This window comes from Scomber scombrus, chromosome 4 (genome assembly GCF_963691925.1).
Source record: "Scomber scombrus chromosome 4, fScoSco1.1, whole genome shotgun sequence".
Lineage (NCBI taxonomy): Eukaryota > Metazoa > Chordata > Actinopteri > Scombriformes > Scombridae > Scomber > Scomber scombrus.
Genome location: NC_084973.1, coordinates 2622083 through 2640134, shown reverse-complemented (window position 1 = coordinate 2640134; position 18052 = coordinate 2622083). Strand labels below are relative to the sequence as shown.

The following is an 18052-nucleotide window of genomic DNA, read 5'->3' as shown; positions in this document are numbered from 1 at the left end:
ATTCCAAGAAGTTACATTAGCTAGCATCACTGGCAGAGACATTAAAGAAACTCATAAGGTTTTTTGGTAGTGCAGGATATCACAGAAGTATACAATGAGTGACTCTGCAGATGGATACATTTGTCATTTGTCAGTTTTCCATTATTTTACATTATTCTTTGATTTTATTTGTTAAAGTATTTAAATCTTATTAATCATTGTCTTTTATTGACACAATTAGCACTGGTTGGCGCAACCAAAGGATCTTATGTGTATTCTATTACCATAGAATTCTGTAACTGTTTAACAGTACTCGGAACAACAATAAAATATAAGTTGTTACCTTTTTTTCAACTCAGAGTCTAAAGTGTAAATTGTCTGCAGTGCAGGTTCAACTTAACAGATGAATAAATCTCCAGGATATAGATTCTTGCTGCTGTTGTTGTTGTTGTTGTTGTTTACTTTCCATGGCCTGCACAGCTTGCAGTGAGTCTTCCACAGAGACAGAGTGAGAATCTCAGAGAATGTTTCGTTCCCTGACTCATGTACAGGCGAGCTTTTTGTAGGCAGAGGAGAGAGAGGGAGTGGGGAGCGGAAAGCCCCCCAAAAGGGAACAGCATTGTAGGAAGAGATAACTGCATGGATTCAGAGCACTTTGATCCCCTCTCCTCAAAGATGCTGAATCTCCTCAGATTTATAACTCTGTTCACACTAAATAGGTCTACTTTGTACTGCGTCTCCGTCTGCATACAAATGCCATGCGAGGAGGGGATTTGGCTTTAAACACAACTCAGCGTTCTAAACTAGTGCAGACGAAATGACATGTTCTACTTCAGCTGAGGAAATGTTGTATTAGTGTGGCACATGGAAACAGCCTTTTAATGGATTTTTTTAGTTTTCTTTCATTAAACCAGGCTCGTCAATGGTGAGCTTAATTTTCATATAAACAGCCTCCTAAAAGACAAAAGAGATGAAATAAGAGCTGAATACACGAATTAGATTATAATGTAAATTGACAGCCGACAGAGCCAACACAGCAAGCATATGAAGTCCATGAGCGGAGTGTTATTTGCATTAAAACCTAATTTACTTAATTCTTCACCCATGAAACTGTTTTTCTTTGTAGTTTGTAAAAATGCAGTTTGGCTGTTTGTATAGAGCTGCCTTTTGAAATGTAAGCTTTTCATCCACATAGGGTGGTATTCGGTACATCTCCCTGGAGACCGATGGTAAGTGATGTGAGTTATTGAGTAATTGTTGCCATAGAAAATATGCTCTGAAGGAGAGGAGAGCCACTATCTGAATCAGAATCAATTTAAATTACAGGAAGGAAGGAGTATTTCTATGCAGACATGCTGGCTACCTACAATGAAGTCTTCACATTTAAACAGCTCGGCAGCTACCTGGGCTGAAACCTGCGTCATTCGTTCCTACACTAATGTCAGGCACTCAAATATAACCCGCTAACAGTGCCTACAATAGATATTTATATGCATATATGTGAGAATTTGCTCGCAGGAGAAAAATGAATTAGATGAAAGGTGGCAGTGGGTAAATTAAAATACCAGAAAACAGAAACAGTGTTTCAGTCTTTATATTTTCATATTTAGCAGTGTAATGTTATCAGTCCCAAAATTCAGAGGGAAAAGCAATTGTCTGGCCAGTAACATCTTGAAATGGGATTTGGAGATCTGGTTAAAGTGTAAATGTCAAGCACTCTACTGCAAAAGTTCCTGCTGTAGAAACCTGGAGTCTGGCAGTGTGTAAAGCACAGCGGCTTAATTTACATTTTAAATCCTGGTGCTGAGATTAAAAAAGAACATGGAGGAAGCTTTTGACTCATGTATCATTGCGTTGTTAATAGTGGGGATGGCAGCATCGCTCTGTCGGTCGATCACTTTGCTCCAGATGAATTTATCTCGACAACTATTGGATGGATGGTCATTAAATTTGGTGCAGGCATTCATGTTCCCTAGAGGATGATCCCTACGGACAGGTTGAAATTTGTGGTTTTGATTAAAATGGACAACTGTTCTTTGGTGTAGCCATTTGTGATCTCTGTGAAATTTTGACCTGATAATGGCGCCAGTTAAAAAAAACTGAGGCTATTAGCAAAGTTCACAAATCGTCCAAAACTATGCAGCAGTTTGCCGCTCTACACAATGAGCATTACAACATGGTGCAACTGCTGTAGACTGTAGTCTTGTTTTTTCATGTATGTCATTTATTTTCCACCTGCACTTCCCTACAGTACCTTTGAATCTAGTAGTTTATAGCAGCTATACTACATCTGCTTTGCATTATTAAATGTTACATTAACAAGATGAGTCAGAATTATTTCAGGGTTAGGGTTAGCTACTTTGTCTCTCTGCAAACACAACACCTGGAAGCATGACTTTTGAAGACATTTACAGTGGAAAGCAGAGCAGAAAATCATCCAGCAGCCTTAATCCAAACATATTCGTAGAAATATCAGCTGTAAAATACTTGTATTGCTCAATGTACCCTTCATTAAAATGTATCATTAAAACATGTATGAGCACTGGACTGAAATTGAATTTCAAGAAATGCTGCATGGTAAGTCATTGTGCTGGATTACTTCATTCTACCCTCTTTTTTTACAATCTGAACCAACAGGCAAAACCCTTCACCCTCATTTGGTCAGACAGCAGTGTGGCCCATCAGGCCAATAAACCACTGCATTGTGTGTGTGTGTGTGTGTGTATGTGTGTGTGTGTGTGTGTGTGTGTGTGTGTGTGTGTGTCCTCTGACTAACCAGCTAGGAGGCTGTCATTATGAAATGTGGCATGTGTACTGTCTCCTTGACTTGATGATGATAAATCAGGACCATCAGGCTCAGATGATTCATACCCTGGTGTACTGATGATTCTCCCTAAAAAATGTTCTTCTCAGACATCAATGTCAAAATAATTCTAGGGCTCCAGGAGAAAAACTGCAATCCTCTAAGAGTGTTATTTTTTAGTGCGTTACTAGTGCTTAGTGCTGTAGGTCCAAAGCTCATGAAATAATCTCTGTGCAGGCGCATTTCTATCTTGCTGACTCTTAACCCTGTAATATTTAATATATTTTACAGAGTCTAAGTGTCCTTTACGCAGCAGGTGCCGACACCATCTGCCTCTTGGTGACGGCAACGATCCACCGCCTCCTGAACTGATCCGAACCCTCAATCAAAGCACAGAGGGGTGTTAAACAGTATGACTCTAATGATGCACTAAATGGGAGGAAAGGGTTTCATTCCTTTACGTGCCTGCTGGGTTATCCATGAGACCGGAGGACCTTCCTGCAATAACACGGCCCGTTATGAACGAGGAGTCCGCCACCTCGTATCCAACGTAAAGACTTTAGGTAAATCTAGTGGGCCGCTAGACGAATGGCCCCGGACACTCTGCCATAAGAAGCAGTGGGAATATTAAATCAGAGTGCGATTACACATCGCTGGCAGAGGATACTGTATAAAGAGGTTGCACTGATGATGATAAATGATCTTTGCTTGGGTCTCGCAATCACAACCCTTTAATTCCTGTGTATTCCAAGAAAAATGATTTGCCCGAGTTTCTCCTCTTTGCCCATTTCCCCTCCGCTCTTAACTTGTGGGCAGCTGTAACACAAGAGATCAATCCAAGAAACTTTTTATAATGTTTTTTTCACACTTCTTTTACTACTGTAGATTCTAACTTAATCTAAGAGCAATCTACTGCACTAGTATTGTGGTTCGGGTGGATGGTGGGCATATAAAATGCAGGACTTTGATACCGGAGATTGTGGTTTTTAACCTGCATCCCACATGTGATCCAAGTAGCGAATAATTACGGTTGTATGTGAAGCAGCAAAAAAAAGAAATGCAGCTTCAAATGAATGCTAATGTTGCTCCATGTCTCCGTTTAAACATTAGTGTTTTGCTAATATGTTCACTTACAACTTTATATGGTAACAATCATGAATGTATGGTTAGCATCGAATACCGGAAAACAGAAAAGTATCAAGCCTTCGAGTTTGCTTCCACATTATGTGGCGCACAGAATATGTGCAGTAGTGTTCCTCCCGCTGGCCCCTGGCGAGTTCCCACTCGGCCCACAGACTTTACATCGTGATAATGTCACATATTTTTAAATCGCTTTTCTCGGCTCGAGGAAAATTTTGCAAATATTAAATCTCAATGCATCACAAATTCATAATAGAAAGAGTCATGATAGACCTGGTTTGCTGTTCAAGGTGACATGTCTTTATCGTGTTGATTTGGAAAACATATATAGTATGTAACTACACAGTAATGTGAGGTTTGGTACACCATTGAAAGGATAGAGGTATGTACATTATTATGAATACAGGGGTTGCATGCATGGACACTCATATCTTATGTGACATTTTTGATATAGTTTGACATTGAATAGATGTCGACAATGTGCAGGTCAAAATCTCTGTACATGTAAAAAATAATAATAATAATAATAATAATAATAACAGAAATTGAGATGAACATATAAAAGAAAAGATAAAGATAAAGAAGCTTTATTGTCATTGCACACAAGATACAGTGAAATTTCGTTTGGCAGCAATCCTTGTAGCAGCTACAATCAGTATAAATATAAATAAATATATATGTATTCAAATAAATAACAATGTATCTAAAAATATGTATAAAAATCAAGTATTATTATGTCAGTTTTTATTTGTATTGTGGTCTATTGGTGCCAATTAACTGTTGAGCTAATCCTGTCACATAAACATTGATGTTAAATGTCAGTGTAGATTAATGTGCCCTGGCCCTTTAGTTCTGGCAGCTGTAAGAGAATTAGGTGCTTTTTCAGGTGATTTTTTTCCCTCACAATTCACTGCCTTCAATGATTGCTGCTGTGTGAATGGGACTCATGTGGATAAGCTAGGACAATTCAATCATAGTTGTTTGGTGTCTGGGAATGGCAAGGTCAGTACAGCAGACTCATAAAATCTCAGAGGATGTGATGAATCGTGGCCCACGGGGACTCAGAAGTCAGAAACATGAACTTTTGGTTTTACACATTGGTTTTTGTACAGATTTAACAAATTAAAAATATCATGTTGGGTCATGTTTATTGTACAGACATGAGCACGGCATCAATCCTCTCACCCGACTCTAAGCAAGAAAGCATATAGTTTCCCAAAAATGATGATTTATTCCTTTAAAACTGTGACTAAGCATCACTATGAACATCTGAATCCTGTTTTGAGCAAAAGTTTGAAGTCAAGTTGTTTTACTATCAATGATTGTGTTCCCTTTTGTTCTCTGACTTCTTCATCATCTCCACAAACAGGGAAATTTTATCCTTTGAGTTTTTGCCTCAGCCTTTAAATTCTCCTTTCCACACCCTGTCATCGGTCTCTGTACTGGAAGGTAATTGCCTGAGTGCTGTTGCTGAAACCCAGAGCTTTGCTTTCAGGTTATGTTCTATATGCCAGAAGTGTCTCAACTGCTTTGATGGAGTATTACACTATTCAAAGCTTCCCAGTGTAGTTTTATTTACTGACTGACAAAGAGCCTGTGGGTCACCTGGTGTTGTGTATATTGTATGTAGGGCAGTTTTAATATACTGTACAGGTCAGACTGAATATAGAATTGGCAGATATACATCATTCCCTTGCTACTTTTCTTTTCGCAGGGCATCAAATTCATAACAGCTCGAGGGCCTCTGTTACGCAGCTGACCTCTGACTTCCTTCTAAAGGCAACTACAGGGATAAATTAAGTCCGACAGTTTACATTGGCCTATTAGTTAGAGAGGTCACCCTATAACCACATACTCACAGATTCACATCCTACATAATTTGCTGTGGATGAATGCAAAACGTAATGTAAAGTCAGCTTTGCCTATGGCTCAGGTCTGACTCACAGAATAACAAGATAATTCTAAACGGAGAGCAAAACGCTGATATTCGAGGTCCTAGACATTTCCTCTCTCTCCCCTCATTCTTTACACGGGAGTTGCCATTAGAAACATTGACTGGTGTAATGGGATGTAATGGGATGACGCTCAGTGTTGACTTTGGGTGGGCCGAGCACTCGAGTGTTAAAACTGATTAAGTTGATAGTACCGTTTTGCGTCGGGGAGCGCCCAGCGCAACGCGGCGCTCGTTCAGGGGTTAATGGCGTCATCCATGCGTGAAGGCACACAAGTGGGCGGCCACGAGAAGAGCAGGCTCTTTATTCCGTTTGCCAAGTAGAATTGAGGTTTTGCTCTTGAGGCATTTAATGGAGATAACAGCTTGTTATTCAGAGGGCTGCACTATAGCGGGGCCACGGTCGTCACTACATTGCTGCTGATCAGCGCTCATTAAAGCCCTTACATTGTTCTCTGTCTGCTGGCTACAAATCTACAGTTTAAAAAGCCAACTTGTGTTTTTAAGCAGCATTTTTTTAAATGTTTAACATTTCTAGCATTAGTCGCTTTTTAAAAATGTTTATGTCTTCAGGCAGTATATGCTTTCATTGCTATATCTAAACAGTGTTTTTCTGCATAGAAAATTGAAAGGCCAACACATTGTGATGTTTCATTCTCTGGCCAAAACTTGACAATGTTACAAAAATACAAAAATGACAAAAATAATATAAAATGGTTGTATAATTATTTTAAAATAATATTACACATATACTGATGTAGATACCCCTATCCAGACATATGTGGACACCCAGAGAGTATGCTTGATACATTTATTTCATATAGCCCCTTCCTAAGAAATAAGATTAGTGCTTCACAAGAATAAAACCTGAGCAATAAAAACATACAATTAACAAGGCAAAAGCAAGAAAAACAATAAAAATCAACAAAGTAAAAACATACTAACCATGTCATTCCAAAACCGGGGCATCAATCTGCAGCTATAACAGCCTCCACTCTTGTGGTTTAAAGCTCTGCAGTAGATTTTGAATCCTGGCTGTAGGGATTTGCTCCCATTCAGCTTCAAGAGTATTAGTGTGGTCGGCCACTAGTGTTGGGTGATAAGGCCTGCCTCGCAATTGGCATTCCAGTTCATGTTGGATGTGGTTGAGCTCAGGCCTTTGTGCTGGCCAGTCAAGTTACTCCATGTCAGAATGAGGAAACCAGTTTCCTTATTGACCTCCGTTTTAGCACAGGCACATTGTCTTTTTTGATTGAAACAAGAAAAAGCACCAATTGTCCAAAATGTTATTTCATACTTTTGCATTAAGATTTCGTATTTAATTGGAATAAAAAGAGGCCCAAATCTCTGTCTTTTTTTGGTTTGTTTGTTGGCCTGCTTGTTTTCTCCATTTTATCAATACTAGAAATGAAACTGTAGTAATTAACTACTTATCACCATTCTCATTTATGTGTTGAGACGCTACAAATTAAATCTAGCTACAAAAAAAACGTCAGTTAGAATGAAAGTATAGACAGCTGTTGCTGTAGAAACTACACCATCTCGCAGGTTGTGCAGACCGGTGCATTGCAAGTAGGTTGGACTGAACTTGGCGTAATGTGTAGTAGTAATGTGCAGAAGTAGTGGGGTATGCCACTGTGTAGTTGCTGTGGAAACGATCAGGATGTTTCAATTTATTTTCCATTAAAAAAGTAAATCAAATCACGGTTCAGTAGGTTATTGAGGCACCCGTGTCTGAGTTAAAACCTTGTTAAGCTCTACAGGATCTCAACTTTGTGTGTTTCGTTGTGTTTCTTTCAGAGGCCTCCCCCAGTCCTGTAAAGAGCTCCCCAGAAACGTCTCCCATGACCTCCCCTCGACAGCGCCGTGACTCAGACCGCTACTGCCAGCTATGCAACGCCTGGTTCAACAACCCCGGCATGGCTCAGCAACATTATGATGGCAAAAAGCACAAGAAGAACGCCGCCAGAGCAGACCTGCTAGAGCAGCTGGGCAAGACCCTGGACATGGGCGAGATGAAAGGTACGGAAGCACGGATGAGGTGACGAATGACATTTCACTGTGTTCACTGGGATTTAGTAGAATTAATGAGTCCTTCTGCTTGTCTAACTGTTACTGTTGTGTTAAAAGCATTTCTACTGCATGCATTTTCATTATTATTCATACAGGAACTACCTCATAGAGCAAATTTTTACCAGACGTCTGAACCTTGTAGCCTCAGTGCCCAGGACAGTTGTTGTGTCCCTTAGCTGATGGCTGTCAGTATTAAACTTCTATGGAACAGAACAGTCATGGAAAGGTGTTAAGTACAGATACACAGTCCTGCTGACCACAGGGCAGCTCATCCACACTATAATGTACTTAAACGGACAGGAGGGTGACCTAGTGAGAGACGAAACCATCCTTTAATAGAGATCTTCATGGTTCAAACTCCTTGTCAGCAGGCACGTTGAAGCTGAAACGAACTGAAGTGCCTTTTGGGAAGACACTGGCACCCTGTAGGCTGCAGGGGGGGCTGTTCAGTGACTGAACCTGACCTCTAACCTGCCTGATAGGGAGGTGAAAAGGATAGCCAGACAACTCATTCTTTTACGAAAATTGACAAAAACGTTCTTATACGTGCTACTTATGAAAGCATGTCAAGGATGTGTATGTTGGTATAGTGTGTTAACATGTTAACATTTGACCTTTCAGCACTGAGCACAAACTATAGCTAAGGCTGATAAGAATGAAATTAATTCAACAGGTATTTAGACATCAAATAAATAGGGGTTTTGACCTGAGGAGGGCGCCAATCACCTGTGTTTTCACAATTAATCCAAAAAAATGTCTTAGCAGTCCATACGTGCAATAGTTGCTCAGACAGTTCAGTAAAAGTCACACAAGTATATAGAGCAACTTCTAGTATTTTCTCCACTGTACAGTTTTGCTTGGGTTTTTATCTTGATGGATGAGGAGTTGTGCAGCCAATACTACGAAGTGTAATATTGATCAGCGGTAAAGAGCAGCATTCATTTGGAAACATCACCATTTTTTGTAAGTTGCCCACTGCTCAACTGACCTTCAGCCCTCTCGAACAGGAGCTGTCAGTTTGAGTCCTTTTGGAGTCCACCAGCGTGTCACAAGCTGTTAATTTTACAGAGGAGGAGGAGGAGAGAATGCTCGTTGCTTACGGTCTCGCAGTCACAATATGTCCATAACAATTACATAATATTATTCCAGCCGGTGGAGGGCGGGCTGCCAGAAGAGCAGAAGGAGCCCAGAGGTGTTGCAAAGGGCGTTGGCACGTGATTGTTCCGAACGGGTGAAACCAAGTCCTCACATCTGATTTTACAGGGACTCCAGACTCTAGGCTTGATTGGTTCTTTATGTCTGTAGGTGCGTTGCAGCTGGTTGAGGGCAAATCTGAGTGTTTGCAGTCAGCTCTACTTCGTCATGTTGACTTTTGAGATTTTGAGGTCATGATGTCTTTTAGTACAGTTTGGTCTGTTTAAGTTCAGTTTTTTAAAGAGGTCATGAACACTTTAACGTAAAGTCATCTTTATCTCTAGCTTCATCTCCTTTGCTTTATGTGAAGAAGAGACTGACTCGACAACATCAACACAATCATTACAGATAGGCTGAAAATGTCAGCGTGCTAGCTTCACTATTCAGCACTTGTGCTAATGAGAGATTCTCTGCAGCGATTATCAATTAGTAATGAAGTGGCAAATCATCCTATCAGGCAAAACCACCACTGTGAGCCTGTGGATAGGAGAATGGGACCACAGCGGGTGTAGCCAGGCATCCATGCAGGCGGGACAAGACGGGAGGCAGAGGATGCTGCTGCCGGCAGATGCTTCCTTCACAGCTTCTACTTGAAGCACTTGCTATATTTCCTCTTTCATCTCTCACCCCATCCTCTCTTTTCGCTGCTTCCGTCTCCTCCCTGGCCCATCCGACAACAACGCCGTTTCCCTTTCGCTGACCCCCAGCAACGTCCTCCTCTCGCACTTCTCAACTCACTGAGAAAAATGTGCAGTGTGACCGTGTGAAGATTGCCATGTGATGAAATATTCAACAGCTCTTACAAAGGACAAAAGTGGGAGGCGCCGTCCACATATTGTTGTGGTGTATACAGAGATGAACAGGCAGGAAAAGTTGATGGTAAAGAAATGAGAGAGAGAGTGAGAGAAGGGGGGGGGGGGTTATAGAAGGAGTGTAAAGGCATGCTGCTGTATCCACAGAGAAGGCAGGCCATTAGCACTGCTCAGTTCCTGTGTTTGAAGTGTAGAGAAAGACCCTCCAGGGGTCAACTGTACCTGCTGCCCACCCAGCTCTTAGCTTTGACCATAATGAAAAACACTCTTGCTTTTTGAAAAGGAGGTCTGTAAATGTTTTATAGCCATCTTTAGATACAGAAAGGGACCAGAGTTATATAGGTACTCTTTCACCATATGAGAATATATAGCTTTATTTTACAGCTTCCAGAAAAAATGTATGCGATTGACTGTTCACCTTTGCTCTTTGAAATGGCTTGAAGTCATCCTGGCAAAACGTTGACAATTTAGTGCCGATTATTACGGAGTCTGCAAAGGGTCCAGCAGTCAGCTCAGTCCTTATATCTCACTCTGTTCAAACTGTATAGTAGATATGGTTGAGATGAAATGTTGCATTTACTGTAACAGTGAGGACTATAGTGTTTGAAATGTAAATGGGGCGGAAAATTAATTTGTGGGAGATAGTTCATTAAGACACTAATGCGGACAGATTGTGTAAGCGCTTTTCTCTGCTTACTGCTGCTGGTTACCGTTTTATCTAAGTTCATTTTGTTCTTTTTTTCCTGATATAAAGACAAACATGGGCATTTTTACTTTAGAATCAGATAACTGCCTCCTTTACTGTGAATGCAGTTATTTGTAATATTCTCAACTTTTAGCTCAGTCATGTTTTTCGACACATGGCTTAGATTTATGTGTTACCTGAAGATGTGTTTCTGGTAGTTTGACTAAACACAACTGCATTTAGGATAATAGTTTATGTAAGCACAAAATAAACTGTTATATTCATGGTTTTTGGTGAAGGGGCTCTCAACAAGAGAGTGCCACACAGTCAAGTAATAATGCATTACCTGCATTAGTTGAGATGTACTTTCATAGTACATTTTTATTTAGTAATTAACCAAATTACCAAGAATCAGTCTTAGTCTCTAGTCTTATAAAAAGGTCAAAACACAAGATTTGAATTTGCTGTCGTTCCCAAATTGATTAACAACAATATTACAATGACTAACAATTGGCAGCAAGCAATGCTGCGTCTCAAATCTGGTACTTCTGTACTTACTCTTAATTTTTTGAGTGCATAAGTGTGTGTTCACACTGAGCAATATGGGAAAAATGCAGTGCACTATGAGTACCCTTTTTCCCTAGGGGACAATAAAGTATATTCTATTCTATTCTATTCTACCCCAAGGGTGCAATCAAAACGGTCAAAAAATGATCATCATCTTGGCTACGTAGCAGAAGGGGAGGAACCAATGGCTGAGGACTTTGTAACGACAACATCGCTTCATTATACAAATGTAAATGATACATGTGTTTTTTTGCACTAAGCACCACTATACTGTCGTCACATATAAGCCATCAGTGGGTTTATTGGGTTAATTCAGCAGTCTGTAATGATTTGGTACTACCATGTCGAAATGTGTGCACTACACAAATAAGTACATCGTGCACACAGTGTAATACACAGTGTAATACACAGTGTACTAACAGAAGTATGTGATTTGAGACACAGCACAGGTCGTCAATCATCCGAAGTAATTGAATCTATCTAATGATGTCACTGTTTTGTTCACATCGGCTACTTGTAATCATAGCAGGAACTATACTGTAGTTATTAAGTTATCAGAAAAAACACGAAAGTTGACTTTCTTGACTCCACGACTCAAAATCCTCAATTATGCGAATACGCTTTGGATGTGAGAATGTGTTGACCACAAATGTCTGTGAGTATCAAACACTCATCTCTAGCATTGTTGAAAAGATGTATATTTTTGGTGGAGTATCACTTTAAACCAGAGTCTTTCTCTGCCAGAGGCCTGGATAATGAGGGCACATGATGCCACAGATCACTGCAATTATCTAAACCTTGAGGAATACACCTATGAGATGATTGCTGCTTAACTCTCTTCACTGCACAGGAATATAATAGAACTTATATAAGGTGCTGAAACATCAGACACAGGGTGCTTTTATCTCCCTTCATTCTGTCTCCATGAAGCAGCTAAACAAAAATCTGCTCTTCTTCAGCGATGGGAGCGTCTTTGAAAAGAAGTTAAAACCCTCACAATAAACTTAGCAAAAACAACATTTTACACACTTGTTTTCTTTCATTTAGAGATGCAATTTGGTTCTGAATCTTAGAATCCGCCCACATGCTGTCATTTCCCTTGTTTTACGAATCATTCTGACTCGGGCTATGTACTTTAGCTAATGTGATTTCCAACATCAGCAGACACAAGAATCATTCACACTCATAGTCATGTCATTTCTTGCCAGAGAGGATATTAAACATTAAATAATTCAAAGTAGACAAGACCGTGAGAGTAACACATTTAAGTGGTTATTGTGTATTCTCATTGTTATCAAGCAGGACAAGTACTATTTTCTGGGTTGTATTACATTATATTAATGTGATAGAAAATATTCAGTGTTTAAACTTTATTACTTTAACAAAATCCAGCAAGGACAGACTGAGACGTAGATATTGATGACTGACTGGAGGAGAGTGATAGAGATGTGAGTTACTGTACGAGTCTGTTCGTTCTTTACAAGGTACCAAGAACTCACTTCTTGTTTTCAATGTGAGGGAAGAGTCAGCCTCTCTTTATTTTTACTGCTGCATTCATCTGTGACTTCCATTCCCGCATAATGACAGCTGACTTCAGGGTTCGTTAAATGCGTGAGGTGATTCAAAGAAAATGACGATGGCCATCAAATGGTACTAAAACACTGATGTGTTTGCACGTCCAGCTGCCTGCACAGCGGTAAAAGCACACGGAGCTCTAGAGGATGGTGTATGATATATTATTATATGAGTTTGATCAGGGTCAGTCACAAGGCTGGGTATCGTTTAAAAAAATTCCAATACCAGTACCAATCCAATAACCCTTAAAGTGAAACCAAAACCAATTGAGTACTTTGTTCAATACCCATCATGTGAACAGAAGCATTCAATTGACTAATAATCCATAAGCAAGTGTTTAATCATATCACTAGTGTTTGCAGTTTTTCTATATATGTTTCCACGTTTTGTGCACTTGCTTTGATCTGGTGTAACAGGCGTGTAGTGTAGTCACACTTTAGAGTGTTTAGGTGACATCTTGGCTGCTGAACAGCTTAGCGCGCTAACTCAACACGTGTCGATCGGCTGTTAGCAGGTCCATACAAATAGTCATATTTTCTAGCTCTGGGTGCAAAAAGGATCAATTGCAGGTATTGTTTGACGGGAGATGTTTTCGATGCTAATTGGTATTGATTCATTTCAGTCGATACTTTAAAGGTATTGAGTACTGATACCCAGCCCCAATCAGTCATAGTTTTAGCTTTGACTTATGAAATAAATGACTTATGGATAGGTCTGAATATTTAAAAGAGAGCAAAAACAGAGCTAAAGGAGAGTTAATATTGGACTTACTTGAATGATAATGTTGCTCTGTAACTGCTGGTTGTGGAAATAAGCAACTGTTAACTGAACTTCAGTTTAACATGTACAATGATGTTCTAATGTTGGGCTCTCAATGTGTTACTTCTACCCCCATGTAGCCATAAAATCAGTTATCAAAGGTTTAATGATAATATCAAATGATGATTTTTCACATTAATACAGCTATGTGATTTAAACACACACTCTGTACATTACTAAAGTTCCATCCACCTGCTAGCTACGTGAGGCGATCATCTGTTTATTTAAACTCACCACTACCACCATCACACAACTACCTTTTCTAGCCACAATTGTCGTTACAGCCAGTCAAATAAACAGTCACCACCTTTAACATTTTCTTGCTACGGCTTGTTAAGACTAGCTGTTGATTATGTTGTAGCGTTATGTGCTCTCTTATTATTAATATTAAGCACTTGTAACATTATATGAGGCACCACAAACATGACATCATAATCAGTCATATATCTCAAAACAGTGACCTCTGTCTCTCTCTTTAAAGAAAAATACCAATGAAACTTACATAAATGAATACTACTATTTAATAGCTAAATGTCTGAATAATGCATGAGAAAGACAACAATAAAACTAATCAAATCTGAATTGTGATGCGATTATTAATTATAACAAAACACAGAGGCTCTGTGGGCTTTAGGAAATTCTTCATTTTGGTTTGATATCAATTAGTTGAAGAGTTTGGTGCAGAACTGAATGTGTTGAGTAGGATCTGAAGTTGGTGTGCAGAGCTGCACGTCTCCACAGCTGGGCTCTGGCCTGTTAGCCTGCAGGTCTCTACATGACACTGTCGCCCGGGGCCGGCTGGGCTCCAGGCGGTTCCGTGGATGCAATTTGGCTACAGAGCCGCAGGTCCTGCAGCAGAGGCTTTGGGCTGTCTGGCTTCAGAGTAAGCAGAGGGGTCAGGTCAAGACATCACTGGCACAGTCTCGCGGTCAGGCAGATGTGAACCAGCAATCAGCTGTGCTCTCTGTCGAATAAAATGATTCTTTGCTACACTGCTTGTTATTCTATTTGGGCTCGGCTGATTCTTCAAAAGGAAAACTCTATAAAAAACCTCAAAAATATGGAACAGTTCTTCAGTTGGGAGTCTTGTTTCAGAAACAGATTAAAACAAACAAGCACCCACAAAGGAAATTAGATGAGACCCCTCATGGAGCTGGGTCGGGAGCCAAACTACAGAGGCCCCCCTGTGGCTCCTATTTTCATCGGTTACTTGAGTTTTGGGTGTATTTTGAGGCGTAGATAAGCCAAATGAATATTAATTCCTTTGTTTGAGACTTCTAAGGTGTGGCTCATACTCTGACTTGAGATTTATTAATTAATTTCCTACACTGTGAATTAGGTTTAGAGAACCACATACTTCAGGCTTCACTAGAACCAATCAACTTTCCTTCCAAACATAACATTTGTAATAAGGAGTACTGTATAAAAGATTCAGAGAAACATTATGCCTCTAACCTTCCTCTTACTGCACCTCAACATTCTTCAATTATTCAGCATGACTCCTTGTCTAATATACCTATCAAAATATTATTCACTAACACCACAGATGATATTAACCAACTGTTTTTATAGTGATTATATAATACTCCCAGAACACATGGCTTTCCTCAAACATGTCTCCAACATTAGAACCACATTTCATAGCAATGTGCTTCATATTTAGGATCCAAAAGGGGAGATTTTGGGGATAAGTGAGACCTCAGGGGGAGTCAGTGTGTCCATGTTTAGAACTGTCTGGTCCAATGACCCGAAGGTGATTTAAATGCTTTCAGTCCAATTGTTAACTTTGGTTATTTTATCAGCCATCTGGCTTTCAGAGAGTTTAGACACAGTGTCAGTCTGGTCATGCTGTCACAGAAGAGGTGAGACAGGGTCAGTTCTTCTCTGGAAAAAAACACTTACTTACTCACTCAAGGAAGAATGAAAAGATTTCATCTAGTGGAATTAAAGAAAAGAAACAATGGTATATCTTCTAAATGGTATAGTCTTATTACACACACACACACACACACACACACACACACACACACACACAGCTGTTCTAAAACTTGAAAGTTGCACTTTTATATTTGTGTTTCCAATATAAAAGCCTTCAATCAATCTGTCTTCCCATTACATACATTATATCTTTTTTTCTGCAAGCATAGCTGACAATATGTGAAAATTAATCAAAACACATAAACTCAGTTCAATTCTGTGCTGTGACACAGCTGGTGTGTTTTTGCTCTGCCAGAAGAGCAGTGCATTATACATGTCTGCTCTCCGTCTGGTGCATCTCCTGTTTGAACAGATACTAAAGATGATTTTAGACCGAGTGGCTCGTATACACAAAGTTAAAAAGAGGTGCAATAGACATATTTTACACACAAAGTGATGTAAAGGTAAATCTGATTATAACAAAACAATAGCGCACAAAGCAAAGATTAAACAGCCATCTGAAGTATAATATTTTAACATTTTAGCAATTTGTCTAATTAAATCAATCATTCAAACTTTATTCACATAGAAGCTTTCATACAGGTTAATGAAAGTCAAAGTGCTTCACAGTTGATTGACAAGGACCGAGGACAACATAAAGAAAAGGAACAAAAATGATGAAGGAACAAATTAGTAAGATCAATTTGAGACCGATGCATGTGGGAGAAAGTAAAAAATGATTCAAATATATATGATTAATCTAAACTAGCGTCACAGTGTATTCTCAGCAGTGACGTATTGTTCTATCTAAGCACAGTACGAGCGGAGGTCTGTGGGAGTTTGTGAAAATTAGCAGCTATGGTGTGAAAAATTCATAGTTAATGTAGAATTCCGATAATAATACACCATTTATCTCCTTTTAATAACTAAGGGCCCCCTTACTAAAACACAGAGGATGTCGCCACTTTGTTCACAGCCAGGTTGAGACCTCACACGTCTTCAACAAAGTACATTTTTGCAACATGGGTATCCTACATAGAGCAAAACCTGCTAACCCAATGCTAGCATCTTTGTTTAGCATTGGCTAGCAGTTAGTAGAGCTCAGCGGTGCTTAGCTTTAGTTAGTTTTACTCTTCCATGTGCTTAGCTGGCTAGTCACATGACTCACCATTTTAACCAACAAATATTATACATTAAACACTGTAAAGCAAGGCAGATTTCCAATGACGACGTTAGCATTTATGTTAGCTTTGTGGCTACAGCTCCTTTATGGAGAACACCAGGCAAAGCTACAGATACCTTTATTTCAACAACTTGAACTTAAAAAAAAAAAAAACTCTTTTACCAAAAACAAGGTTTGTGCCTCTGAAATATGGTTAAGAAGACAAATTCAACTTTTTTTGATGACAGACTTACAGATTTAACCTTCAGCAGGGACAACTTGTATTTAAAAGCAGTAACCTGTTTATTTTTATGTCATTTTCAGGCTAAGGGGTTTGAACCATTATGTCGTGGAAATACAGACATCCAGAGAGCTTTGCTAACAGAGGGGGAAAAAAACATGTGAATGTTATATTACATTATTATTTAATCTGTCATGTTCAATTTTAAAAAAGGAGAAATTGTGTGCAGATTTCTGTTTTTAGTGCACTCACACTTCTTACAATTGTGTTTTGTTCATACTTTATAACAGATAAATGATATATGTACATATTCATGAAAAATTCACTAAAAAGAGCATCTGATATTTGATTAATGTTGAGTTTTACAGTAGCATCTTTGATAGGGGAATATTGGAGACTAAAGAGATTTTAGCGAGCAACCGAAACACCCTAGGGCCAAAGTGGTTAAAAGAGAAAAAAGTATATATATCATAATGTCTAAAGTCTACTGTCAGTCATTTTCCCATAGATCAAGCAGCAGTCCGCTCACTCTTTCTCATTATCCTGGTCACTCCGTTTCTTTTGATTCTTCGTGTAGCTGCCAAAAGAAGACACAGTGCTCTTTGATTTTGTCAGCGCTCACTCCAAAACACTAAATTTAGATGGTAGTCTGTGCTGTCAAACACCCCCGACAGACAAATTGTGTTTTTCCAGACTCCATCACAGCCGTTAATCAGAGATGAGTTTCTGGCAGATGTGATTTAGCACGTTTTCTCCCTCTTTTTCTCACTTTCTCCGTTTTTCCCGGCTCGTCCTTGTGTGGAAGCCAAAAAAAAAAAAAAAAGCAGTTTTCAAGCTGTTGCTCTTGGCTGTGTGTTATATTTGCCACTCCTCCTGACCCTTAAATAGATCTATTACTGTCTTGATAGCAGGCTAGGAGACTGGCAAATTACAAATGGCTGATAAAGGTCCTCTTGAAGAGGAAACAAAGGGCAGAGCCTGTCCTCGCACACACTAACTGCTTCAATTTAAACACCAGATTGGACCAGCAGAAGACCAGCCATTTGTTTCCAGCTAATGCCTGTTCACCTCTAGATATTACATCTCTACTTACTGCACATTTCATAACGCTGTCCAATTTCAGAGGCCAATCTT

General features: G+C 39.5%; 1 protein-coding gene across 1 annotated transcript in view; it reads left to right on the top strand.

Annotated features, from left to right (window-relative positions):
• Nucleotides 1–18052, top strand: part of zmat4a (zinc finger, matrin-type 4a) — a 157648-nt gene that overhangs the window by 98043 nt on the left and 41553 nt on the right. The window contains exon 5 of the mRNA XM_062417087.1: nucleotides 7674–7895. Within this exon, the coding sequence (XP_062273071.1) occupies nucleotides 7674–7895 (222 nt within the window). The remainder of the gene's footprint in view (nucleotides 1–7673; nucleotides 7896–18052) is intronic.